This window comes from Portunus trituberculatus, chromosome 31 (assembly GCF_017591435.1).
Source record: "Portunus trituberculatus isolate SZX2019 chromosome 31, ASM1759143v1, whole genome shotgun sequence".
Lineage (NCBI taxonomy): Eukaryota > Metazoa > Arthropoda > Malacostraca > Decapoda > Portunidae > Portunus > Portunus trituberculatus.
This window is the reverse complement of record NC_059285.1, coordinates 701,622-729,553: the sequence shown is the minus strand read 5'-3', so window position 1 is coordinate 729,553 and position 27,932 is coordinate 701,622. Positions and strand designations below refer to the sequence as shown.

General features: G+C 42.0%; 3 protein-coding genes across 7 annotated transcripts; 1 reads left to right on the top strand and 2 right to left on the bottom strand.

The window, feature by feature from the left end:
* Positions 1-799: 799 nt before the first annotated feature.
* LOC123511461 (plasminogen activator inhibitor 1 RNA-binding protein-like) lies at positions 800-16,189 on the bottom strand. 2 transcript variants are annotated; one of them, XM_045267380.1, is made up of 5 exons: positions 15,846-16,189; positions 10,806-10,865; positions 7,550-7,673; positions 2,959-3,262; positions 800-2,680 (listed from the first exon to the last, which is right to left on the bottom strand). In XM_045267380.1, exons 1-5 carry the CDS (start codon positions 16,066-16,068, stop codon positions 2,126-2,128), a joined length of 1,266 nt encoding a protein of 421 aa, XP_045123315.1. In that variant the 5' UTR covers positions 16,069-16,189; the 3' UTR covers positions 800-2,125. The 2 variants fall into 2 exon arrangements, with proteins under 2 accessions (XP_045123315.1, XP_045123316.1); XM_045267381.1 differs by lacking the exon at positions 10,806-10,865 and having other exon boundaries at positions 15,846-16,188.
* A 120-nt stretch (positions 16,190-16,309) lies between these two features.
* LOC123511458 lies at positions 16,310-21,544 on the top strand. The gene is made up of 4 exons (XM_045267374.1): positions 16,310-17,038; positions 18,899-19,018; positions 19,467-19,588; positions 19,878-21,544. Exons 1-4 carry the CDS (start codon positions 16,675-16,677, stop codon positions 21,033-21,035), a joined length of 1,764 nt encoding a protein of 587 aa, XP_045123309.1. The 5' UTR covers positions 16,310-16,674; the 3' UTR covers positions 21,036-21,544.
* On the bottom strand, positions 21,480-27,610 carry LOC123511460. 4 transcript variants are annotated; one of them, XM_045267377.1, is made up of 4 exons: positions 26,509-27,610; positions 24,259-24,370; positions 23,757-23,842; positions 21,480-22,637 (listed from the first exon to the last, which is right to left on the bottom strand). In XM_045267377.1, exons 1-4 carry the CDS (start codon positions 27,374-27,376, stop codon positions 22,399-22,401), a joined length of 1,305 nt encoding a protein of 434 aa, XP_045123312.1. In that variant the 5' UTR covers positions 27,377-27,610; the 3' UTR covers positions 21,480-22,398. The 4 variants fall into 4 exon arrangements, with proteins under 4 accessions (XP_045123312.1, XP_045123313.1, XP_045123311.1 ...); XM_045267378.1 differs by having other exon boundaries at positions 24,259-24,367; positions 26,509-27,570; XM_045267376.1 differs by lacking the exon at positions 26,509-27,610 and adding an exon at positions 24,622-25,960 and having other exon boundaries at positions 23,722-23,842.
* Between the last annotated feature and the right edge of the window lie 322 nt (positions 27,611-27,932).

Genomic DNA, 27,932 nt, shown 5'->3' with positions numbered 1-27,932 from the left:
ATTAACGTTATAGGTATTGTCAAAAATGATTGATTGATTGAGTCACATCGTCAACATCTTTTTCGTGATTATGAGAACCGCTTATAGTTAATATGAATTCTGCACAATTCATCACACACACAGAGAGAGAGAGAGAGAGAGAGAGAGAGAGAGCGTAAGGCATAAAAATACCCAGAGTAAAATATTAGATATGGTTCCTAGAGCTAACATCAACAGATCGTTCGTTATATATATATATATATATATATATATATATATATATATATATATATATATATATATATATATATATATATATATATATATATTATTTATTTATTTATATAATATACACACATCACTTCCTATGGTCAAAGTTATTACTGATGCATGTTACACCTTTTCAACTTACCTCAGTTATTTGGTCCATAATTCTACGTTCACTGCAAGGACACACGTGGCTGGTTTTGGTTTAATGTTAACAGTATTGCATCAAGCCCTTCCTTATAGGAGAGTGAGGTCTGCCGCCTCCCTCTCTAACCTGTCGGGAGCGGAGTGACATCAGACCAAAAGGGATCTTTTCAATGTTTATTTAATATTTTGCTCATCAGTTTCAAGATATTTACTGGTTCAGTACAAGTCAAGAGTAGCATGTAAAACATCCATGGAAGGATTGAGTAAGTTGCTATCCACTCTTGGTACTATTTATGCTAACTCATTTTTTTCCTTTGTGGTTTTCAGTGGACGGAAATAAGAGCCCAAATTGGCTTACTACATATAGATTGCTGATTGAAGGTTTAATCCAATGATGTCAGTGGAAGACAGTTCAATTTTCATTTTATTTTGTCCTGATGGAAGAGCAGTGAATGCAACATAATATTACACGTGCAACTTGCCCAATGCCGCCATATTGCAATGTTATGTACAGCTTATAAATACTTAACACAATCAAAAGCTACACGTCAACAAGCGCCTTTGGTGGTAGTACACTGGACAGTCAGGTCTCTCCAAGCTGTCACATAACTGTTAGAGCTCACCATACCCTGATAATGAACTATCACATGTGCCAGTTTGTACTATGTTTGTTCTTATTCTGTCAAGAAGAGTGATGCTCAGCTCTATACCACCTGTTATTGTTACTGTCTCGGTAACTGAAACAGATCCTTAGCATAAACATACATTTAGTTAGGACGTATATCACGTCAAATACGTCAACTAGGGACTTTAACGGAGCTTCGTACATCTTGCCTGGGAAATGTGCAAATGTTTGATGCTTTGACTTAGGAATTGTACAAAATTTGATACATAACTCCACAAAATAATGTACAAAGATTTATGCATCATGTATAGTAGTCACCAAAATCAGAGTAACTCCATAGGCCTGTGATATATATATATATATATATATATATATATATATATATATATATATATATATATATATATATATATATATATATATATATATAATCATACACATCATACATATATATACACACACACACAAGGATCAACTCAACTTGTAAATACACCTTTTCTGGAAGTTTCATGAATTAAACAAAACTAGAGATGTTTTGTTTTTATTCAACTATTTGTTAATCAGTATCCAGTACAAAAAGCGTGGCAAGCCTCCGCCGGGGTAGTGAGGGCAGCAATACATACACTCCCTCATGCATACAACCATCACTACCCTGCACCCACCTGACAGCTTCATCAATATTTACAACAAAATCTTTTAGTGACATTTAGGATTCCTTATTAATGGAAATTATCTTTTGAGCATTAACACTCTCCAGAGTCTCCACTACAGGAAGGTATAACAAGGGTCACAAGCCTCAACCACTTCCCTGACGAAAAACTTGAACTGGTCGTTTCTTGTACCGAACGTGGATATAATTAAAAGTTCGTGAAGAGATCTTGTCAGTCACACCACCAGAACTCCCTGTCAGCACTCTGGTACAGGAGAAAACTTGCCATGTTTAAGAATGATGCTCGATGAGATATGGAACAATGGAGAACTCTTACGCACAGGGATCCCTAACCTTCCGACACAAGCCGGTGTGAGGGCCAGGCCAGTGCTGCCAGACTAGCTGGAGCAGGCCTAGGGGCCTTCTCCCTCAGGGGCAGAACGTGGGGGAGGAAGATTTTATCCCAGGCTGGGGAAATCCCTCTCGTCATCCATCTTAGGAGCTTCCTGCTGGCGGGGTGCTCCACGGCCACCTCGGGAGCCTGGGCCGCCACGGCTACCGCGCTCACCTCCACGTCCTCCACGCTCTCCGCGCTCCCCACGGTCACCGCGTTCTCCACGGTCACCACCACCACCACCACCACGACCTCCCCGCATTTCCCCCCCACGCCCACGTCCTGGTCCACCTCTGCCACGGCCACGGCCCCTGCCACGCCCAGGGGAGTCAGCAAATTGGAAGTCAATGGGAAGTAAAACTTTCTTGCGCCCATGATGCACTTCTTCTTCCTCTTCCTCCTCCTCTTCTTCATCAGAGTCTTCAATCTTCTTCTTGAGGACGTAAGTCTTCTTCCACTGTGCCTGATTCTCCCCCTCTCCAGCCCGACGGATGTTGAAAGAAGGTTTGTTTCGGGTGCCTTGCATGGCCTTCCATTCGTCCAGTGTCATTTCCTTGGCATTATCATCTTCTTTAGCAACCTCTTCACCTTCAGCTGGGGCTGCACCTTCTTCTGGGGCCTAGCAGAAGTTTACACCATTATCAACAAGCATACAAATGCTAATGAAACACTTCCCTCTTAAAAAGCCAACACAAAACTTAAGGTCTAACTTAATTCACTTCATTCAAGTACAACATAACTTTAAAGTCTAGATAATTTTGATTGCAATCACTTGAAATCACACAAAAATTATTAGCAATGAACAAGAAAATTTTCTTCCCTTATAGCTCTCCCTTCTACCATCATAGTGAACTTCACAATGGGCCTTGGACCTTTGATCTTGCTGGATTCCCTTACCTTCTCTGGAGTCTCAGTAGATGTGTCGAGTTCATTTGCATTTGGAGTGGCATTCAACTGCTCCTCAATCTGGTCCCGGTCAGAGCCCCAGTTGAAAGAACCAGATCCCTCACGCTTGTCCATGGGCTTCACCCCAGTGGTTGCCATTCCACTCTGCCGATCAAACTCCCTCTTGCCCCGGTTGTCCATGCCCCCAGGGATTCCACCGGGACCACCGCGTCCTCTGCCACGACCACGTCCCATGCCACGGGCGCGCCCTCGGCCCATTCCCCCACTCCCTCCACCACGGCCTTCACCATCAAATCTGTAGAGCAAACACTTTATGATGGGCTTCCACCTTGCATATTAGGGATGGCACTGGTAGGAAATAAAAATCCAAGAATATGGAAATTTTAAGAGATTTCCTTACAGTATCTTATGTTATTTATTTTCAAGGCACACTTGTTATCTGGCCTTCCACATATTAGCAAAGGAATTCTCCTATTCTCACAGCTGTAACCTATTATCAATACAAGACATTGACATCCTTGCAAAGGGATTAAGTGAAGCACATGATGCCCTACAGAAAAAGAATAAAATGATTGGTGCACAAAATAGGTATATTGCAGCACAGTAAACCCTTGAAGATAATGGAGATTAGGGAAATGACACACCCGCAAGCATGGAATTTGCAACCCATTCCCATCTCTAGCCACTTGGTGATAATATTGTATGCATGAATATAAAGACCAACACTATTAATACAAAACATACCCACCACATGCAGGCTGTGAGGCAAGGTATGTTCAAGTTTGGAAAAACCGACTATACGACTCCCAGCAGTTATTTATAATATTTCACTGTAGCAAAAAATTACATTATTTACTAATAGTTACTGATATTTATTAATAACTTTATAATAAAAACAGCTGGGGATCATATTATGGTATATAGAGATAGTGACAGCCACAGGTGACAACACTCATTCCATCTTTTATCTTCCTACTTAATTCACCTTTCTTATCCAACGTCAGAACTTTCCTTGCTCTTTTCACCTTTGGTATTGAATTGAGAATCACTAGCCTTCCATTTGTTGTCCATGCTAGAAGTCAAGTACAAGTTGTGGATACCAAGGTGGAAGTTTTCAGAAAATGGCGGAAGTACAAGTAGAGGACTCTCGTGGCTGTATGTGTAAACATACACTCATTCACCATTACATTTTTGTTTTCCAAATGTTGATTTTTCATAATATTTAGTATTATTCATACCTGCTGCAGAAAACCCACAAGAAATAAAAACAATAAATAAAAATAAATAAATAAAATTCATATTAAGACCATTACTTTTATGAGTTTGGTTGTAGCAGTTGATTAAAATTACAAGCTGACTGACATAAAACATTGGACTTCACCACTTTTTACTGATGACTTGCTAGTTACATTTTTGGATAAGAATTGTTCGTTTAACCTTGTCAAGCGTTCCCAAATATTCGTGCATGGTCTTTCATTAAATAAAACCAACCAACAATAACAAAAACCTGGGATGTAGAACCCACTACATAATAATGAACAAGCAAAACACACTCCAAATGCCCTGGTAATTGATCCTTAGAATTAAAGGAAAACATTCTTTTTTCTCTGTTCCAGTTTGATACACTAAACTCTGGTACACAAGTGAGAGAATTTTGAACATTTTGATTGAAACTTAAATGGGGATAATTCTCCTGAATCTACACTCACTATTAGCTTGTCCTTCTAAATTAACATAGTCATGTGAAAAGCTCATTTCCAGTGATAGGGCTTGATTGGCCACCTATTCATGCTGGACTAGCTACTGATTCTTGCTGTTTTGCACAAGCCCATGGAGGTACAATGGAAGGAGTTAGCATGATGTCACAGGAATGAAGCCAACATGCTATAGATCCACTGTTGTCCCTAAACTCCCTTACATCCAAAACATTAGCAGCAGAGCATTGAAAATACTCCCCTCTCTCTTTCCTATCATATATTTAGTTACATTAGAATTATGTGCACACTTAAGCCATCTAACTAATAAATTCTAGTTTTCCTGTGTTTTGCCTTGTCATGCAAAACACTAAAAAAAGAATAACCCTTTTATTATTATTCCTCCTAGAAAGTCTGATGTATTGTTTTCAATATGGTGGCTATACAGCATTTATAATGTACTTTACCAACTCAAACCATCAGTTCTTTCTTACTATTTTGTCTATTATACAAATAGAGAGTGGCAAATTACCATTGCTCAACAGGGGAGACTGTAATGTTTTGGGTGTATCTTTGGTTATAAGCACTGTCCACAGGCTTCATAAGCTCCACCCACTGGCTTCATTTGGATAGATAGGCGTGGAGAGAGAGCAAGCAGTCTTCCCTGGCACTTAGTGCTAGCAATAACAGTAGTCGAGTGGAAGGTATTAACAAATGGTGGTTTACCATCTTCAGCATACATGTACAAAAATAAACAAATTAATAAAATAAAAACTATGTATACATTCCCCTTTTTAAAGAATACAACAAAAATAAAATATACACAACTAAACCCCCAAAATTTAAATTTCAGTTTGGTGGAAATAATCATTGAGTATTCATATGTTCTTGGTGGTATGGAAGCAAAACAAATCTGTGTTCACAAGGCCAAAAGGTCAACTTCCTTGGTCCCATGATGCTATTACAAGTCTTATAGAAAAGTTCATGAGAATGAAGTCCTTTAGAACATAATACTACACCCATAGCAGCTTGTGTTGTATGATTAAATGATTCTGTGAGTGGTGAGACCAGACAGCCAGGGAAAACAAAAGCAACTAAAGCGTCAAGAATGGCAAATGTGACCGTAACTTTTAGAAGCTACTCCCTGCCCTGCCTCCTTCCCCTTTCTATGTGTATTTTGTAAATAATTACTAGGGATGCACCGGAACTAGTATATCAAGTTCCGGCCGGAACCAGAACTAGAAATCATATTCAGTACCAAACTAAATAGTATTACATATTATATATATATATATATAATAATTGAAGATAAGGATTTTTTTCCTGCACCAATGCAGACATTTTCAAATTTTCTCTACCAATCTAGATTCTTAGCGATTATAATTTTGGTCAACGACAAAGTGTATCCTGTAAGTTTTCTAATAAAAGTACTTGAAAGATAACTACAGTATATCACTAACCACTTTGTATTTTCTTAATGAAATTATGTATAAGAATAGTTGAAAAATATCAAGATTAGAAATAAATGCAAAGAGTTTGAGTTGAGAAATGCAAGTTTTATGATAACTGCTTAGATGTAAAATAAAAGTTCCGGTTCCGGCCGGTTATTTCATGATAGCTCCGGCCGGAGCCGGAACTTGCTCAAATTTGAGGTTCCGGCCGGAACCAAGTACCGGTGCACCTCTAATAATTACTGGAAAACCAAGAAAGACATACTGAGCTTGCAGAAATATACATTCAGTGACAGCTACAGAACACTGTCATGTCTTTGTCTTATGAATGAGTTCATGTAAATAAAGCAATACAAGATATTTCTGGATATCTGTCAGCTGTCCTTTTGACATGACTTTATAGCAAAATTAAGTCATGACAGTTGCTAATACAACACAAAACATTTTGAGCACACTGATCAGCTGGTCAGTTGAAAGAAGGGTGGAGGCAGTGGGGAAAAACTTCCAGACCAGCTTAACCTACAGTGGCTATTGCAATGCCTGACAACCCTGACCATGAAGTACGCTTCCACCACAACACTGCTAAGTCTTCCCAGGGTGTGGGGGTCAACAGGCACAGACTCACACACTCCACGGCACCTAAAGGCTTCCTCAATAGAGTTGCTCCACTTCATCCAATGCTTGTAAAATGTAACATGTAGCAAACAATTGATGTCCATGTTCCTCTCATCTCTTTCAATACCACATATATGATAAAGTATAACAATTTCAGCTATACACACACACACACACACACACACACACACAAACATTTATGTATAATTAATCCAAACAAAAATAAAATTAATGAAAATGAAAGAAGCCATCATGCCTAGACAGCAATTCCTGGATGAAAGCTATTATTGTATTCTTTTAATGTTTCACTGAATTCAGCTCTCCTAACATGACAAATTTTAAAGTACACACCCAATCCTGGTCAAGTCAATGTACATACAAGGCTGCATATTTAGATTAGCACTATGTGACTACAAATGACTCACTGCAAATTCAACACAAATTAGTCCACAAAGAATAAAATGGTGTGTTCAACAAGCAATCAATTTATCAGGAGGGAAAGAAAGCACACAATTATCACTAGCTCAGGTGTGGAAGTGTAGAAGTCCGAGATGAGGAAACACACATGAAGACAAGGAAGAGAGAAGGGAGGTGAATATGATTGATGTACAGCCCACACGCCAAATTAATCCCAAACATGTATTTCCTTGGAAAGGACTGGCAAGCCACTATAGCAAGATCATCTATCTCTCAACTCTCAATTTTCGTCTTCACAGTAATTACCATGCAAATATTTCAAATTTTTGGAATGGTTTCGTCACCCATCCCCCGACTAAAGAGAGAAAAATTATGGTAGAGGAATCGGATGTAACAGGGACTCACCTTGGTGGTGGAGGGCCTTCTCTGTATTCTCCTCCTTCCTGGCGATTGCGTCGGTTGTTACGTTCCTCACGGTCAGAAAACTTGACCCTGCCATCGCTGGGCCTTGGTCCTCGCTGCTGGGGCACTATAGTGGGGAGAAAATGGGCCAATTTTAATTATGAAGGTCTCAAGGGGAGCGGTTCCAAAAGTGATGCAAAAGCAATGCCAATTATTTTTTTACTAGATATCTAAAAAATTAATGAATAAATAAAAGGAACTTCCCACATGGAAGAAAAAAGTTACCAGTACATTATAAATCTATATGTACCCCTTTACATTTATAAATAGTTGGCACTAGTCATGTATTTCCACCTGCAGTCAAGCTTTCCAGTCTCTTACATTCCTTACTGTCACTTTGCTATCTCTCCTTTCACAAACAGCCTTACAACAAACTTATGCAAAGCACAGGAGAAAAACAGACTGAACACAATTGATGTAAGTTGTTAGAAATGTGTATACATATACAAAGACAAGAAGAAACTGGAAGTTGAGATGCTAAATATGAGATGATAAATGTGAAAAATAAATGTTTAAATGGTTTGGGCATGAAAGATATGGAAGTAAAAGAAATTACAGATGTGAAACGCTACTATGAATGCAATGAACAGACTATGTGAATGAAGTGACAAAAGACAGGGCTGAAGTGGGAGCAGTTCTGAATGCATGAACATGATGTGGTCTTGAAGATGCCTACCACAAACTGACAAAACTCCGTCCAATTAACTCTTTCAGTGCAGTATGGTCAAAACAATGTGATTATACTTTGAGAACTGATCCTCCTACCAGTGCAGCTGACAAGTTCCTCCTCCCATTATCAGGGGACAGGAGGATAAGAACAATTAATCTGAATGTGTGTGTGTGTGTGTGTGTGTGTGTGTGTGTGTGTGTGTGTGTGTGTGTGTGTGTGTGTGTGTGTGTGTGAGAGAGAGAGAGAGAGAGAGAGAGAGAGAGAGAGAGAGAGAGAGAGAGAGAGAGAGAGAGAGAGAGAGAGAGAGAGAGAGAGAGACGGGTTACCCACCTTAGTGGGAACACATTCAAATATACACATAGCCACTACACCAAAGCTATTCTGCACTCCATAACCTTGCTCTAACACCAAGCCAAAATGAACATCAGCAAATAGTTCCAAAAGACACAAGACCAGCGATGTTGTGCAAAGGCATGATTGATTTGTTAGCTAGAGTCAAACCAGACTAACTTGGTACTTTGGGGTTTGGCTGCACCTGTCCCACATTGATGTCACATGAATACTTCCAACATGCACATGGTGGTTCTCTCTCTCTCTCTCTCTCTCTCTCTCTCACATTTTCATTCTTTGGTTTAATTTATGCAAAACCATAATAATTCATATACGACTACATGGCTTATTGAATTGTTTTTAATGAGATGGAAGAACCCAGCTGTGTATCTTACACTACACTTAGCAACACATCAAGGCTGTGTGGTGCTGCCACCCCACTGTTCTTGACATGTGAAACTCTCAGGTTGCTCCTCTCTGCTGGCCTTCTTCAGGGCAGGACACACTGGGTTGAGGTGGCAACAGTGCGGGGTACAACCATTGCCTAAAGTACCAAGTTAGCCATTCAAGGGTATATGTGCAAGTCAAGCAAAATATCAAGAGCAATATACATTATAGCTCGATCCAATTAGTATGCTGTCAATGGTTCTCTTCCACATGCACTGATATTGACAAAAGGCTATGTAGTTTCAACTTTGTAATTTCAAGAAAAAGTATGCTGAATCTGAAAGAATCACAAGTGTGTCAGTGATGTTCTAAGCAGCCAATAAGCACAGTGATCATCCACCACGAAACACAAGCTATGTAAATGAATATAAATGTACACAGCAAAGCAGCACCTGACATAAGAAATGAAAACTTTAATAGGAGACTCACTTCCAGTGTAATATAAAGGCAAAAAAACTGCAAGATTTTTGGTGATCTACCCTCACTGTTTTCCAACACTCATGTGCTTATTAGTTTAATGAGCCACATGACTGCCAGGCTATCATTCCTTGTAAAGTGTTACAGCTAAGATACAACACCCACACTAACCCTACAAATAAGTATATTTGTCCTGCAGGTATAGAGAAAGTAATTAATGCTCTTTAAAAGCAGAAATAGCGGCAGCGTTACAGCTGACTCATACTCATCAGGTAATAATAGGCAAGTTCTGTTAAGATGCTGTGTGATGACTGCACATTAATGCATCATAATGTAAATGTGTTATTTAACAGCTGGATGCATAAATACTTGTATGTAGTAAGTCAGACTAGAGATTGATCAGAATGAGTGAAATCTTACCTACAATTATGCTACTTTGCTTCATTTTTGGTCAGCCTTGTCTTTCATGCCAAGATGCTCCCATTTGTGGCAGATCAAACCCTAATTTCTCAAGTATTACATACCCATGTATGGAATTTATAAGTTTTTAATATTTTTTCTTTAATGTAAACTGACAGGTGCAAATCACACCCTAATCTCATTAAGAATTTAATATCAAATGGCAACTGCATGAACTCAAATCTTACAATACCAAGAGCCTATACATAATACCTTCTGGTCTAGTGCAGAAATGCCAGGTACACTGGTGATGTCTGGTGCAAGGGCCATTCAAGTTAACTTTGAAGGTGTCTCGGAAATAGATAAAGTAACTTGATTCAAATGTTATATGTTGCAATTACAAGGAAGTGGACATGAGTTATAAGTGGCACTAAAACCAACCCAAGGCTCTGTTACTCCTGAACGGGCCATGCATCTCAACAGTCCACACCCGGAAATGTATTTCTTCAACAGCAAACTGAGTTGATCTATTTAATCTAGTCCCAGTGTTGGTTATGACAACTTTTCACTGCAGAGAACTTGTTGTAACGGATGTCATGAGACTAGTTCAGAGAATACTGAATATCACAGATGAGCTTGGCTTGTATTAATGGCTTTCAATAAGTGCAATTAGTAATCATGATTCAACAGCAATTAGCAGTAAAAATTCTTTGATAAGTTTGGTTGGCAAGTGCCTTCATTACAAGTACAAAAAGATTATTTAAAAACCATGTATTTACTTCACAAATGAAGGAACACAAATGGACACAAACATGGTGAGTATACACAGACATGCTGAATGTAAGTACTCCTGTTAAGTAAAAAAAAAAAAAAATGGCAAAGACCAACTTTGTAGTAGTTATAAAAATGAGCCAGCACATGCTCTGCCATACATACACTTAGTTTCCTCAGGAGCTTCAGAGCCAGACCAACTTGAACTGGATCGAGTTACAGCAACTGGAATACGAACAGTAAATATTGGCGGCACAGTGCTGGTGAGCCAGTGATGGCCTGCAGCCATTCTCATTCTTTATACTTAAACAACTAACCATGACTGTTAAAGGAACTGAAGATGGGTTTGTTTCCAGTCTCCTCTTGTTGCTGTACAACATGTGGGTAACTCAAATACTTCAATACCCAGTTCCAACAAATATAGATGTAACATACTAAATAAAAACAGCTTCATAAGTTATTCCGAGCAACACAACTTGAGGTGGTCCTCATTCACCGTCCTCTTTGGTAAGCCCACGCATGTTCATATTGACTTCTGTAATTGTTAATCACTCTGCTTCACTTTTCAATTCAAATATGACACATTACACCCAGGGATCTATTGAATACTGTACCTTGAAAAACAACATGCCAAACCTCCAACCTTCCTGTAATCAAAGCACCATCATTAACATGCCAACCTTCCAACCTTCCAGTAATCAAAGCACCATCAGCAACATGCAGACCAGGATGCTACAAACGGATTTCCTTTACCCTCACTTGATTAAACATTGACTTATCTTTTTCTAAACCTTTTATGGCTTTGAATAGTTCATATCACCTTGATCTAAACTAACTATACCCCATTTGGAGCACTTGTGTTTCAAAAGCAACAACAAGCAGGCTTTGAATTTTTTTTGGATTTGTTTTAGTCCTAAAGACAAAATTAGTAGGTAGCAGTATGGATATACAAGAACATGTGGTGCACTAGATCATTCACACATCAAGTAAACAAAAGGTATACACAATAATATGTTATGTGTGGAGTCAGGTACAGAACAGTGTTGTGTGGAAGGTGTGCAGTTTCTCACAGGACAGCACACATCAGTTCATTAACCACCAAGTTTTGACACACAGGCACCACATGACTCCTCAACTCATGCACTGGCTTGTCTCTGTTCCTCCCTCAGCACCAACACTCCCATGTGTAGCCTATGACCAAACACAACTCCCCTCTTCCACCTCACACCCAATGCCTAATAACAGAGACTAAAACATGTGATAAAGCTTTGGGGCAGTTCTCTTCATAAGCACCACCAAGATGTGCAGTAAGCTCATCTGGTTAAAGGCAGAGCTTAAAAACATGCACAACCCCAACACACATTCCATCTAAGCAATCCAGACTAAAGTAACCAAATGTCAATCTAAGTAAAATAAATCATTTAAGTCAAATAAATCACTGCAGTATCTTAATTGACATATTTCATTCACTTAGAACTCACTGTGTAGGGAACTGATGAAGCCTTCCTAGTCAAAATAACCTTTATTTAATTTTGGAACAACACACTTTGCTCACTACAATTGGACCTCCATTCCCACCAGTGCCCTGCATCATCTCACCTCACTTCCCCTGCACACCCATACCACTGCCATGCCCAAGAACTGTACCTGCCACACCACACCCTTACACTGGTACCTGCCACACCACACCCTTACACCGGTACCTGCCACACCACACCCTTACACCGGTACCTGCCACACCACACCTTTACACCAGTACCTGCCACACCACACCTTTACACCAGTACCTGCCACACCACACCTTTACACCGGTACCTGCCACACCACACCTTTACACCGGTACCTGCCACACCACACCTTTACACCGGTACCTGCCACACCACACCTTTACACCAGTACCTGCCACACCACACCTTTACACCAGTACCTGCCACACCACACCTTTACACCAGTACCTGCCACACCACACCTTTACACCAGTACCTGCCACACCACACCTTTACACCAATACCTGCCACACCACACCTTTACACCAGTACCTGCCACACCACACCTTTACACCAATACCTGCCACACCACACCTTTACACCGTACCTGCCACACCACACCTTTACACCAATACCTGCCACACCACACCTTTACACCCGTACCTGCCACACCACCTTTACACCAGTACCTGCCACACCACACCTTTACACCAGTACCTGCCACACCACACCTTTACACCAGTACCTGCCACACCACACCTTTACACCAGTACCTGCCACACCACACCTTTACACCAATACCTGCCACACCACACCTTTACACCAGTACCTGCCACACCACACCTTTACACCAGTACCTGCCACACCACACCTTTACACCAGTACCTGCCACACTACACCTTTACAACTAAACACCCACTTCTCTAAAATTTGTGAAAAGGCACCCAATAGACACACAAGGGAAGCACAAATCCATGAAGTTTGACTTTTAAATTATAATTTTCATGAAGCTTTACAAAGTACCACTGGTTCTTGTGGTAGTTAGTGTGGAACTGTGGGATTGCTGACTAATCACAGGACCATTGCCTACTTTTAGACAAAATGCAAGGCCTCTAAAATTATTCTTTTTGTCTACCCACTCGATGGAATCTATTGCAAAGTTAATGAGTGGTTAATCTAGATCTATTCTCATCTGTTACTTGCCATTATGGGAATTACAAACCAGCTGCAAGGCTTAACTTCTAGACAAAATGCAGCTTTCCTGGGAGGGACAAGGGGAGAGCAGGTTACATTAATTTATTTAATATATATATATATATATATATATATATATATATATATATATATATATATATATATATATATAAATAAAAGAACACTTTTAAAATTCAAATTCAAAGGCACAGGGTGTACCACATGGCACATTCCCCAGGTGGTATCTCGTCCCCCCAGTTCCTGCCCTTGATGAGTTGTCTACTCGGTTAACGGAATGTACAAGCACTGCAAAATTAATGAATCAAATCAATCTGGCTATCAGACATGCCTACATGTTCAGCCTTAAGGAACATGTACAAAACTGTACCAACACTCAACAATAAACTGTTAAGATCAGTAAAAAGCTCACTATATTGAAAAGACTGAAAACATTCTAATATTCTAATTGTTATGATCTTCAGGATATCACACTAACCAAGAATTAAGCTTTGGAGATGTGATTTGTGCAATATATATATATATATATATATATATATATATATATATATATATATATATATATATATATATATATATTACTTTTATATGTAGCATTTGCAATTATAATATTGAGATAAACATGTATGTACCAGTATGTAATTTACATGACACTGTAGGCTCTGTAGAGTGCCACAGGTTGGTGGAATGGAGGCCAGATATTAGAATAAAGAATGAAGCTGACCTGATTTACATCAGGTTCACATTAATAGAGCTCTGTTATTTCAAAGCTTCACTGAGATCATTTGGGGAGGAGGGGCTCTGTAGGGATGACAATGAGGTCTTCAAATCAGGTTGTGGATATGCTAATAGAAGGTAAGGTAACATAAGATTTTTCTTTTCAATTCCCATAGCTGACCTTCACTGTGTGCCTTGGCCAGAAATTTAAAAAAGGAATCATACTTCAGGCTCAAGTTGACTTAGGTTAGTGGGACTGCCATGTGTAGACTTGTTACTGCTGCTACTATTCTTTCAGTCTCTCAACAATCCATAATTCCAACGCCTGAATTCAGAAACCGCCTTCCCTTCTCACTACGACAATTTCCCTAGGCCAGAGATAACAAGCCGGGTTTTCAAGAGTTTCTCCTGTTAAACTAGAAATCTTGCCAATCTATCACCAGAACCATAAAAAAAAAACTCATAAAACAAGAGTATCTTCAACTGGAGCCTTTGGAAAGCAGTGATGGTGAGAGCAAAGCATTTCAGAATATGGTCCTAAAGCAGGCAATCATTATAATATCTATGCAAGGGAAACTCACTACATGGTTGTCAAGTCCAAACTAACTCACTCAAACTCTCTTCCTTTCACTAACATATACCTCTCTCTCTCTCTCTTATCAAGCCTGACCTGACCACACAACAGCCCTGTCCACCACCAATAAACATATCGCCGGAGTAATAACCAGCAGGGGGAACTGGACACGCAAAAACAATGACACTTATCAGTTAAATGTTATCAGTAATGAAGTGAGTGGTCCTGTGACACTGCCATGGCCTGGGAGGAGATGATGGGTGCAAGGAAATCACTTCACCTAATCTCAGACACCATTTCGACACAAAACACAGACGCCTTTTAAATCCACCTTGTACACAATGAACCAGCTGCGATGTTAACCCCTTCAGTACCATGACGCGTTTCCATATTCATTTTCCTAACTATTTTGGTGATTCAATACAGCTTCAGAAACTTGTGTAGAGGGATTTAAATAGTGAAGAGTGTGGCCATTAATCTTCTGATTTCCAATGACCCTTGCTGTCAATAAAATGGTCTAATCATACACAAACCTCAAGGTAAAAGTGTGTCCCAGTACTTAAGTGGTTAAAATAGTGAAGTGTGGCCATTAATCTTCTGACCCCCACAGACCCTTGCTGATGTCAATAAAATAGTTTAATGGTACACAAACCTCAAGGTAAACGTGTCCCAATACTGAAAGGGTTAAAGGTGTGAATTAATGAGCAGGTAAGGTATCGGTGAACACGCCGCTGTTACAGCAGAGTGGCAGCAGCGTGAAGCACACGCCACACAGCAGACATCCAAAGCTACGGCCTTCTCATTGACACAGGCACAGAGGAACAAGTGTGGTGTGGGGGGGGGGGGTGTTGCAAGCAGACCATGTGGAGGTGAAAGGCGCCTGTCACTGCCATGTGGAGGTGGAGGACATGCAGGATGAAGGAGTGAGACTGAGAGGCATGAGTTCTATAAATAGCCGGCCATGTCTGGCGTGTGGAGCAGGAGCAGCACGTGTGGCCCTCCATGTGGCGAGGCCGAGGGCAGGTGGAGCAAGGTGGAGGAGTGTCAGGTGAGTACGGCGCACCACAAGGGCCGGGCGGTGCGCACGTGCCTGTGGTGCACCACACCTCCACCATGGTGCCTGGCCTCGCCTCGCCGCCATGGTGACTCACTCCCTGCCTGCCGCCGCCTTTCCTTCGCCCTGGCCACACTGACGCCACCACTCCTCACACTCACCTGGGGCGCTGGTCTTGTCGGCGGCCTTTGAGGCGGGCTCGGTCTTGGTGCCCTTCTTGGCGGCCACGGGAGCCTTGGCCTTAGTGGTCTTTCCCTTGTTTTCCTTCTCGGAGCTCTTATCCTTTATCTTTTCCGTCTGCTTAATAAGATCCATTGGGTCAATGTCTTCATCGTAGAACAGTTCGTAACGGTTACGAACCCCTATGCCGTAAGAGTTCTCCATTGTTAGTAAAATCCTCGGATGGTGAGGATATTATACGATTTCTTGGCTGCTTTTCAGCCTTCCCTTCTCGCGATCATCCAAAATGGCGTGAGTTGACTGCCGCTCTGCCGCCCTTCTCGCTCAGACTGGGCGCCTCAAGGAACTAAATTTAAATGCTACTATTTTCTTACTTGATTTTATTGAAATATCAAACTTTACCAGCAGCTTTCTTTTATAACAATAACCATCCAGGTCTGTTATTTAGTTGTAAATGTATGCATGTGTTGAAATAAATACTAGAGATAAGTAAAAACAGTGAGACTCGTCAGGCAGTAATTTGGCGGGAACCACTTTGCCTTTTATGATGCTTTATCTTCCTTTCACTACGCCTCGTCATGCCAAAGCTTTAATATCCTTAACAAAAGGTGATCCTGACATACGTAGCTGTATGCCTCAAAAAGTGGAAATATTGTGAATAAGGTCAAATATATCAATGTTTATCGCGCACCTTAGCCTGCGCGGCGGACCAATCAGCTGCTGAGAGCAAACCCGCGAAGTATTCGATTTGTTTTGGCGCTAAAAGTCCCCGAGGAGCGCGGTAAACCTAGTGCTGCATACACTGAAGGCATGTCCGAAAAGTGTGGTGAAAATCCAGTGCTTTCTACGCCCAAACGGCGTCCCAAGCGTGAAATGGGTGGCATGTCGTTCCACGGCAGCCCCCCGATGAAGGACAACACGCTTTACCCCTGGAACTGGAGTGAACACGTGTGTAAAGTGGAAATGAGCAGCCCCTGCTGTGGCCATGGAGGTGCCCCTTGCGAAAGCCCTGACCCACGGGGCTGCGAGTCCAGGAGAGGCCGTCCACGAGCAGATGTCATCAACACTCTTATCATTGAAGGCGCGCAGTCCCCCAGCAGCATCAAGTGCCACATCTGTAACAGAGTCTTCCCCAGAGAGAAGAGTCTGCAAGCTCACCTTCGCACACACACAGGTAGGCAGCCGCCCAGACCCGCCTCTCTGGCATTTAACTCGCCATTTTTAAATTTGTTTGATGTAGACGTGTAGTATACTATAATAAGTGAAGTGCCTGGGCTCATATCGGCCTGAGGTGGGAGGCAGGGGCCCGGCAGGCTGACAAAGGCGTGCTATGGGGTGCCCCGTTAATGCCTACAAACGGTTCAAACGGTCATAACTAGCATTCCCCTGAGTGTGCTGTGGCCTCCCCCCACTGCTCCTGCTCCAGCTCCTGCTCTACGCAGTGTTTCATGCAGACTTGGTGGCCAGGATAGTTCAGTGAGGGAGGCGGGAGGAAAGACCATGGGAGGCCGTGGTGGGGAAGGATTGCGCAATGACCACGCCGAGGATGTTTGGTGCTTCTTGGCGGGAAAATATTCACTATTGACTATTGAAAAGTTGACGTAACTTTTCCATCAAGGCATATAAAAAGTTATTGCATATCGTGTAGTTATATTTCATATCAGCGCTATATCTCAGCATACGCCATGTATATTTTGTCTACCGAGGTAGCTGTATAATTTAAGTTTTCACGTGCGTTGTTAGTAGTTATTTGGAGGAATATGAAATCCATCATAAAGCCATTTAAATGCGCCCTGGGAAGGCAGCCATTTAAAAGTCTTCCGTATCTGGCATTAAAGGAAGGCGTGCTCCGGACAACGGGCCGCGCGGACACGGGTTTCGCGCCAAAATTAGACCTGCTGGCTGCATTGGCCTACTTCTGTACACCGGCGCATGTGAGGCCGTCAAGAATCTGTGTTGCTATTGGACATAACAGTGGTGAGGTTGCAATCCAACATACACTTGCCGAAAAATTAACCAGGACAGTGGGAGAACTATAGAATGTGGGAACCACCCGCCTCCTTCCCTCCCCAGAGTGCCTCCGCCCTCTCGGCTCCACCTTGTTCCACTTGACGAGGAGTGGCGGGGAGCAGCGTATCATGTGTTATCTATGTGAATGCTGAGCGCCAAGATACCTGCATGACTTGTGCTTCATTTTTTTACTTCTCATTCTTCTCAAACGATGTTTATGCGAACGATATACTTGAATAGCCTCGAATGAATGAATGAATATATATATATATATATATATATATATATATATATATATATATATATATATATATATATATATATATGTGTATATATGCAGTGGGAAATGAGATGCTGGGACGTTTAAATGACCGGCGTAGAGGCAGCTGGACTGTGAGGTGTGTTTGCGAGTCAGCAGGGACCCACGTGGGACCTGCGGCTCGTGGATCCCTTGTGGCCGGCGAGGACGGGGGAGATCATTTCTGGCTGCACCGTTATGGTTCGGGATGGCTGGGAAACAAGGTCACCCTAATATGGTATGGCCTCCAGATTAATTGATATATATATATATATATATATATATATATATATATATATATATATATATATATATATATAATTTATTTATTGAAGTAGCGGAAGCTATGTTGCGTATATAGTGTGTGTGTGATCCACTAAGAGGAAAGGAATGAATATAGCAAGATAAAGATAAGCAGGAGTCGATAGGCCACCAGTGAGTTAGATATGTCTCAATTTATGCAGTATAACTGATAACTTTTAGTAGGAGAAAGGGAGAGTGAGTGGCTGGAGAACGGCGTGTGTGTGTGTGTGTGTGAGTGCTGCAGCAAAGTGTTGCCAGAGACTTGTGCTTATTCTTGTTATTAATAGTGAGTAGGTACAGCAGAAGTGTGGACGTGATGAATATTGTAATAACTGTATGTTCATGTGTAGACGATCCAAGATTACAGGGAAAAATAAGGGTGTAAATATCACATTCATCAGTGTTTTGTTTTGTTTTGTGCAGGCGAGCGCCCCTACCAGTGTGACTACCCACAATGCACCAAGGCTTTCACACAGAGCGGCCAACTCAAAACTCACCAGCGCCTTCACACCGGAGAAAAGCCCTTCATATGCTCCGCGCCAGGTAAGACTCTTTCTCGAGTTTTTCCATTTATCAGCTTAATCAGTTTTAGTCGCGCAGTATTTAACCTTCAACTCAAGATTGTGCTCTGTATATATATATATATATATATATATATATATATATATATATATATATATATATATATATATATATATATATTTTTTTTTTTTTTTTTTTTTTTTTTTTACATTACAAGGGCACTGGCCAAGGGCAAACACAGTGTTGGAAAAAAAATCCTGGTTGCCAGGCCCTGTTAAAAGAAAAGTAGAAAGAGAAAAACAGAAAAATCTAAAAGAAATCTCTCTCTCTCTCTCTCTCTCTCTCTCTATATATATATATATATATATATATATATATATATATATATATATATATATATATATATATATATTTTTTTTTTTCTGTATTCTTTCATTCTAATGTGTTCTTTGTCACTGTCTCTTATCAGGCTGCACATCAAGATTTACTCACGCCAATCGTCACTGCGCTGAGCACCCTTATGCCACCCTGCACAGGACAGCAGACCTTCACATAGACCCCAAACTGACCCCTGCTGAACGAACAGAGGATGTGAGTATTGCAGTCTTGGCTTTTGTTTCATTTTCCTAATACATTAATTCTTTTTTTATCTTTCAGGATGTCATTTGTGTGATATTAATGTTATGCTCAGATGACATCTTGATGTAAATATTATTAATTAATAAATTTATATTATCTTTATTTTATTTTTGAATGTGCATATTTGTTTTTTATTCCAAACTGCTCTTAAGAGATTGATTTTATGCTTAGTTATGTCTGTAGAACAGATGTTTGATGGGGGGTGAAGTACATCTATTCAAGCCTTAATTCTCTCTCACAGGTGCTGCGGTGGCTGGAGAAGTACCGCCATGAAAGAATGGAACGCACACCTGCAAAGAGTCGCAAGAACAAGAGAGAATTGGACGGCACTCCAGACACGCCACGGACTCCATGCACGCCCTCGTCAGATTCAGACATTATGTCTCCGCCACCAGTCAAACGCACCAAGTCCCGGCGTGAACTCTGCCCTCTTATGGAGCAGCAGCATAATAAAGCTGATAACCGCCAGATTCCCAGCCACCACCACCAGCACCATTACATCCACCGTAGAGATGAGAATGCTTATTTGTCCCCTGCAGGGTGTGAAGTAGATGAAAATAAATTTGGTGAGAGTCAGCAGCGTCCACAGCGACCCATGCCAGCCTCACCCATGCTCTCTCGAGTGTTGCGGAACACCGAAAATCTTCAGAGCCCTGTGAAGCACCCAAGCTATCCTGGTTTTGATATGGATGGAATCAAGCCTTTGCCAGAAGTGGAAGATCGGGTGTTTCTACCAAATGCAGCAGCCATCACCCAAGATGCATCCCACCTTTCCACACATGAGACTGACATGGTACTAGGTTTGGCCTTCCCCAGGAACATGCCACTGGCATTGCCACCTGAACAGCTGTTGGAAGATGATCATGTGCAAGATACTGCTTGGCCATGTCCAGATTTATCTATTAAGGCAGAAGATGCACTAAAAGTTGAGAACGCATTTGCCCAAGAAAATTTTTCAAATGACAAGAGTGTTGTGCATGCCCACCACACTGAGTATCTAACCTCAGTCGTCCTTTCCCTCCCAGTAGCAGGCATTGAAGAGAATCCCCAGAAACAGCCCACTGCTGATGACACTTCTCCACAAAATGACAGTTCACCCCAGTCTGAGGAGTGGAGAATGAGGCAGCCCAAGAAGAGATGGCTGCGGGAGGTACTGCGGCTGGAGCAGGGAAAACCTGAGATTCCTTCCATGCCGCTGGGAGAGGTAGAGAGTCCACCCCAGCCTTCTGTAGTAACAAAACCCTCCAGCCAGGCCTTCAGTCCTGTGGTGAGCCAACCCAAAGGTGGTGAGACCAAAGAGAAGTGGATGGGTGCCATGGCCCTCATCCAGCTGGCAGAGGTACCGGATGAGGGGTCACAGCCGCTCAACCTCTCCACAGCACGCTACACTATGCTTTAATGTCCCCCTCTCTGACCGCCTCTCTGCTTGTGTACAATACCAAAAATTACAAGGCTGCATCTGGTACCACAAAGGAACCAGTTACACTCGCAGGAATAGCTCTAGCTTGTCAACTTTTCGTTGCTGTGCATTTTTTACTGCTAGTCGTGTACGCAATCAGTAACAAAAATTTAAATGGCTTTTTATGCTTTATAATAGATATATATTGTGCTTGTTATCTTTCAGTGTTTGAGGTAGGGTGGTGTTGTGTACAGAGAATCCAGTTTTCTGGGAGAGCAACCTGGCTCGGTGGAGATTCTGTTGATGAATTAACCTTGTACCTGGACTTTATCTTTACTCAGATTTTAGCAGACATATTATATTTGATTTTAATCTGTTTAAAGGTAACCTATAGTTACTACTAAAGGACTTTTATATCATATGGTGTATATAATGGAAATGTTCTTTAGCTTTATATTGATTTATTAGGTTTAGATACTCAGTCAGTGTAAATTAAAACATCTATTAGCCTCAAAGTTTCAGTATCCTGTATCATCCAGTGCTAGAAATTGTAAGAGTAAGAAAAAAATGAGAAAGTGATCTCTTTAATGAACATAGAGCCATTATTTTAGTCTTAAAAAACATTTTTGTCTGGTGCCTGACTCCAAGACCATCCTCCCGCACCTCGGTGAACGGCTATGGTAAGTTACAAAGCAGTAGCCAATCACTCAACTATAGAACAACTGGAAAATTTGCTCTGCTACTGGTGACCACAGCATGCATGGTGAACAGTGATGGCTATATTACCAATTGGGTGATCGGTGGCTGAATGATAAAAAAAAAAAAAAAATGCCTGTAGTTTTCACACCTGCTAATGACACCTGTTTGTGGGATTAGCAAAGCAACTAAAGTATCGATTGCCGCTATAATGCCAAAGGTTCTCAATGTGAAGTAGCATAGTTTCGTGGTACATACTACATAAGATGCTCAGTTCAGCAAAGTTGCAAGCTTTTTTTTTTATTTTTTTTTTTTTTTAGGCAGTTACTTGAGAGACTGCTATAACTAGCGAACTTGTGTAGTCCTTATGAAGGAAATACATTAATCTTACCAGCCTACAGCATTATAATCTGATAAACAAGAATCTATTACATTCTATTTATCCAAACAATTCCTCGAGAGAGACCTTGATCTACAGGTGAACACATTAGACAGTATAAGTAACAGCTGTTGTGCGCACACACACACCAAGGAAAGACTGACATTCTTACAGCTAAATATGACTGGTTCTTCACATCTACAATCACTATCACGTGTAGATCCACGCCAACAAATGGCTTGCCTCCAAACGCACCATCACCTTCACAATCTCACAACGACTCGGTTGTCAGTTCCGTAACTCACAGAGAAACCTTCGCCGCAGATGGCAAGGCAGACTGGCTCCATGAAAGCGTCTGTAGCCGTCGAGAATCATGCACACGCCCTCCGGCATCAAATCGCGGCTGTAGGTGCGAGGTTCATCAGGTGCCCACAGGAACGAGGGCACTTCCAAATCTGCAAACCCTGACCATCTCCACGTCTGCTGTTCTGCTCTTCGCCCTCCAACCCACACTGGCCATCTGCTGCCTGCACAGGAAAGAGAAAATTACAATAGTAATATAGGAAATGGATTAGTGTAAAGTACAGCAAAGTTATCCTCCAAATAAGTGCGTTGTTACATCAAGGATTTTATATACGTTCCCTTTGTTCAGGATGTAGGTAGCCTCCACGTAATAGATATGCTATCTGTACCGATAGATAGATATGTAAGATTAACAAATCTAATGTTTCTACTTTCTAGTTGCTTCAATTTAATTTTTTTTTTTTATGAGTCGTGGAAGTTAAACTGTCATCACGGAGCTTCAGAACATGAAATTATTTACATATTAACTGAAAAAGTGCACGCGTTTGTTTGCTTTTTTTTTTTTTTTTTTTCCCTTGGCCCAGGTGTTTGAGTTCAGTGTAATGTATCTCACTGCTCCAGTTAATGCTGTGCTGTATCATGTGCAAACCAAATTAGCAAGGGAAGTCATTAGGTGTATTTCGTTACAAGTTTATATTGATTTCATTGGTTCAATAGCCATGCATTGCCTGAAGTGGTGATCAGTAAAGTTTATCATCTAATCAATGCTTCTTACTGTGTGACTGGCTTCTCTCTTACAACATTTGAACAATTGAAAGTATATAAGATGGTTTAATTCTTTGTAACGCTGTTGACGTCTGTAAGGGATGACATACACACACACACACTTGACTGGGTGGATGACATGTGTTTGCAGGGACCAGAGTGTGAAAGGGACTTGTTCATAAAATAGTTAATATATCTTATAATGAGGACATCAGGGCTATTCAACATATGGGTGTCTTCAATTCTCTTTCTTGGAATAAGTCAAGCTATAAGAAGGAAGCTTGTCCTATTTCAAAGCTTCCTAATGACTTGACACAACCTAATTATATATTCCGTTCATCTGCCACACTATTTGAGAACAATTTCCTCTCTCTCTCTCTCTCTCTCTCTCTCTCTCTCTCTCTCTCTCTCTCTCTCTCTCTCTCTCTCTCTATCTATCTCTCTCTCTCTCTTATCAAGCAATTGAACACATAATTTCTTCTCTTGATTGCTAACCATGAGAATTTCTACTGACGTCACACTATCCAATTCAAAATACAATACCTTTTCATACACTTGTGCAAAAGAAGATAACCTACGTGTGCCGTCCTCCCCGTACAAGTCATTCAGGAACCTGCGTGTCTTGATGACCGTCATGTCTTGTGCAAGTTCTGCTCCACGTTCCCTGTGAGACACGATGGTATACAGTTAAACAGAGCCATGTTCTGAAACACTCACCCCACACCTCTACTATATTCTAAAGACTTTAGTTCAAGTGGTTTATTTGGTTCTTTTGACAAATTAATGATATTTTTACATGAAAAAACACTCTTGATCAGAAGTGAGCTAATCAGTCACCTCGATGGCCTTCGAACACATCTAAGGCGAACACAGACCAAACACTAACATTCCTTCCTCACTTATATCCAACATTTCTTTGGTCCAGAATAAAAATATATCCAAGTAAATATCTAAAATAAATAAATAAATAATAATAATTTTCTCCTGCATTTCCTCCCTCCTGTATTCCACGAAACAACAAAAGAGGAAGGAAGTCAGTTCCGTATATAGGAAATAAAGTCATATATAAACTGAGCTCACCTGCAGAATTCTTGAGCGTCACTCCATGAAAGTTTGAGTTGCATCTCCTGAAGGATACACATACGGTAAGCGATCTGCTCGAAGGGTGGCAGACACGGCCTCTCACGCTCTTCTGACAGGGAAAAGGAGAGAATGCGTATTCAGTGGCTCATAATACGAGTATGTATTACCAAGGGACAAAGGAATGTCTTCAGTAGTAATTAAATTTTAGACGACTGAAAATTTTAACAAGGTCTCTCTCTCTCTCTCTCTCTCTCTCTCTCTCTCTCTCTCTCTCTCTCTCTCTCTCTCTCTCTCTCAAACGTATAATTATAATTTTTTTTTTAAGAATGAAATTTAAATTATTCATCTAGCAACACTTGCTTTCGGTAGTGGTGGTAGTGGTGGTGGAGGAGGTGGTGGAAAGAGCCTCAGCGTTGGCCGTCGGGAGCGGCACAGTATCCCCTCCATTGTCAATCAAAAGTGCCTTCAGCTGCGCCGCCAACTGCAGGAGCCCTCTCTGATTCTCGTGCCAGCCCAGCGGGCGCCACGCTGCGGCAGAAAGGATGGTCGTGTTTGCAGCATCAGTAGAGTCTCCCTCAGGGCTGGCAGAGCTTGAGGAGTGATGTGGTAATGAAGATATGCTGTCTCCATGACCAGTGGATGAGTTTGCCATGGCGGATGATTTCACTGCATGGATGGAGGCAGTGTAGTTAGTGTGGGCATGAGCCACGGCCTCGAGTGCGTCCACTAGAATCTGCAAGCTGTCCACCTCTTCTTCCCTGCCCTCCTCTCCGTTAACGTTCGCGTCATTGACGGTCTGGCGACCAAAGTATTGTTCAAAGAGACTCAACAGGTCAGTGACAGTTGCTGTGAGAGCAGCGCGGACACTCCTGGAAGACGTTGTTTCTATACCACTGGAATCCATACTAGGATCCTGTGCTTCTCCACCGCTCCGCATTTCCACTTCACTGTCGTTAGAGTATTTCTGCATAACTTCACGAAAGAGTCGTTCTGTTGTTCCAGCGAAGGCAAACAATTTTTGTACTTGGTCAAGGAAATTGGTTTCATGTCCATGCTGTCCAGGTGAGGAGGATAAGACTTTTTCTAGAGTTTCCCAGTCATGCTGCATGCCTTGAACAGTTTCAGAGAGACGTCTTAAACCAGCCAGGTACCTTTCGAAACCACTCAGTGTCTCCTTATCACCTGCCGGCTGAGTGGTGGCTGCTTGATTAGTGTCGATCGCAACAACCAGGTCCCCATCAGAGGAAGGTGACGCAAAGGAGACTGGTTCTGTGGCAGCAGGTGTCGTAACTTGACTGTATCTGGTGTGGATGGCGGCAAACACGTGACTCGTACACGCAATGGAAAATAGCCATACTCTGAGGATACTGCCGTAAGTCATAGTGAAAGATCGTCGAGACACGGCAAGTCACGACGCACTACATATACTGTACTGCGATACGACCCTGTATATCACTTTCAAGATTTTGATTATCGCCGCCAGTGGCGCATCATTGCCTGCTTATCACCGCGCTCTTCATTGTGTTGATAATCAAGCGAATAACTCTATCATTTTCCTTATTAATTGTTTGTTGAGCTGCTGAACTAATAATTTACACTAATACAATCATGTGAATACTTGTAAATTACTAAGTTACGCGGGTGAGTGCACACACACACACACACACACACACACACACACACACACACACACACACACACACACACACACACACACACACACACAGCTCGCTCCGTAATGGGGAAGACTGGCTGGGTGATCAGCAGGCGACCGTGGTGGTGGTGGTGAAAACTCACACACAACACACACACACACACACACACACACAAAAAAAAAAAAAAATAAATAAATAAATAAAAATTCATCAGGGACCTGTAAACGAGTTATAGTGTATGGTGGTGGTGGCAGTGGTGGCGATTGAACCTATTTGTATTGTAGGGTGAGCTCTGCCCCGTAATGTCTTCTCCATCAACAGTTCTCTATATAACAAACACAAAACCATTGTCTCTAATCGTTTCATATAAATGGAAGCGAAGACTAATTTCAATTTCAAACATAGTTGATGAAAAATAGGAAAAAGGGAAGCGCTAAAACATTCAGACAGATGAAAATATAAAGTTACTGAGTGTAATGTTATCTCTGGCTATATTCAAAGTTTTATATAGAATAGATATTATTCTTGTCAATGCTGTGGCTGGAAAGGATGAAGAGGTTAAAACAATGAATACAGAGCATGTCAACATTACCTGGCGTGGAGGTGGTGGAGGCTGGAGGTGAGGGTGGAAATGTAGTTGTGGACGGCGAGTACTGGAGGTGGTCGCCCACCAGTGCCTTACTCAGTAGCGCCATCCTCTGCACCAGCTCAGCTAAGCCCTCGCTTATCATTTGCTCGTTGTCGTCCTGGGTGTCACCATTAGACAGAGTGAGGGCGTGAGAGAACAGCGTCATCCTGTCCACCAGCTCAGCTAGACCCTCGCTCACCCTCTGCTCATTATCGCCGTTGCCGCCGTTCTCGTGATGAGCACTGGACAGGTTGAGGGAGTGAGAGAACAATGTCATGGTGCGCACCAAGTCAACCAGGCCCTCTCCCATCCTCTGGTCACTGTCACCGATCCCGCCGCTCTTGCCTTGGGTACTAGACGGGTTGAGGGCATGAGAGAACAGCGCCACCCTATGCACTAGGTCAGCCAGACCCTCGCTCACTTTTTGCTCATTGTCAGTCATGGACTGAGTGGTGGACAGGTTGAGGGCGTGAGAGAACAGTGTCATCCTGTGCAGTAGCTGAGCCAGGGCCTCACTCACCTGGTGCTCATTGTCACCACCGTTAGTACCAGCCTCGCTTTGGGTAGGGGTCAGGTTGAGGGCGTGAGAGAAGACTGCCATCCTGTGCACCAGCTGAGCCATTCCTGAGGCAGCCAGCTGGACAGGTGGTGACGTAGCACTCATACTTCGTGTCTGTCCCTCCCTTTCGTTAGCCGGCGATGCCTCACTCACTGACTGCATCACCCACTTAGGAAAATCTGTTCTGTTAATCTCTGCATGGGCGGACGATGCAGCAGCTACTCGCACACCGACGGAAAGACACAGGAAAGCCACGCACACCGTGTTGACCATAGCGGTGGGAGCGTAGGACTGCAGAGTGGTACGTGTAGTAGGACAAGAATACCACTGACCTTCACAGCGCCTGTCAGCAAGCCCGGGCAAGGCCTCGTGTCCTCCCCCTCAACTTACAGTAGTCCTTTGTCGAGTCGAGTATTGCTCTCCTTCACTCCTTTTGCTCCCGGCGTGCGGCGTGGGCTTCCCACAGTCATTGCAGGAGGTCGCCTTGTGCGGCGACTTGTTCCAGGCTTTACTTCCGCTAAACAATTATGTTATGGTAACGCAAGTATGGTTCAAGGAATTTGGCGGCTTACAAACAAATGTAGAAAAATTGCATCATGTTAAGGAAATAATACTGCAAAATTGCATCATATTAATGAAATATTACATTATAACACACACACACACACACACACACACACACAACGCTCGCGCCCACGCGCATGCACACACATTCTCTCTCTCTCTCTCTCTCTCTCTCTCTCTCTCTCTCTCTCTCTCTCTCAAAATTTTCAATCAAGACATCTGTAAAATTGAAAATCCTATCTCGTGGCATTCTATTTGGGACTAT

Excerpts from the sequence above, each read along its gene's own strand:
- LOC123511461 (XM_045267380.1), bottom strand. The coding sequence starts at position 16,068 with ATGGAGAACTCTTACGGCATAGGGGTTCGTAACCGTTACGAACTGTTC. Across the intron at positions 10,866-15,845 it reads CGACAAGACCAGCGCCCCAG|TTGCTGTAACTCGATCCAGT; the intron begins GTGAGTGTGAGG and ends TTCGTATTCCAG. Across the intron at positions 7,674-10,805 it reads AGCTCCTGAGGAAACTAAGT|TGCCCCAGCAGCGAGGACCA; the intron begins GTATGTATGGCA and ends TCCCCACTATAG.
- LOC123511458 (XM_045267374.1), top strand. The coding sequence starts at position 16,675 with ATGTCCGAAAAGTGTGGTGAAAATCCAGTGCTTTCTACGCCCAAACGG. Across the intron at positions 19,019-19,466 it reads CTTCATATGCTCCGCGCCAG|GCTGCACATCAAGATTTACT; the intron begins GTAAGACTCTTT and ends GTCTCTTATCAG. Across the intron at positions 19,589-19,877 it reads CTGCTGAACGAACAGAGGAT|GTGCTGCGGTGGCTGGAGAA; the intron begins GTGAGTATTGCA and ends TCTCTCTCACAG.
- LOC123511460 (XM_045267375.1), bottom strand. The coding sequence starts at position 25,642 with ATGACTTACGGCAGTATCCTCAGAGTATGGCTATTTTCCATTGCGTGT. Across the intron at positions 23,843-24,258 it reads GACGCTCAAGAATTCTGCAG|GGAACGTGGAGCAGAACTTG; the intron begins GTGAGCTCAGTT and ends CGTGTCTCACAG. Across the intron at positions 22,638-23,756 it reads GTACGGGGAGGACGGCACAC|GCAGCAGATGGCCAGTGTGG; the intron begins GTAGGTTATCTT and ends TTTCCTGTGCAG.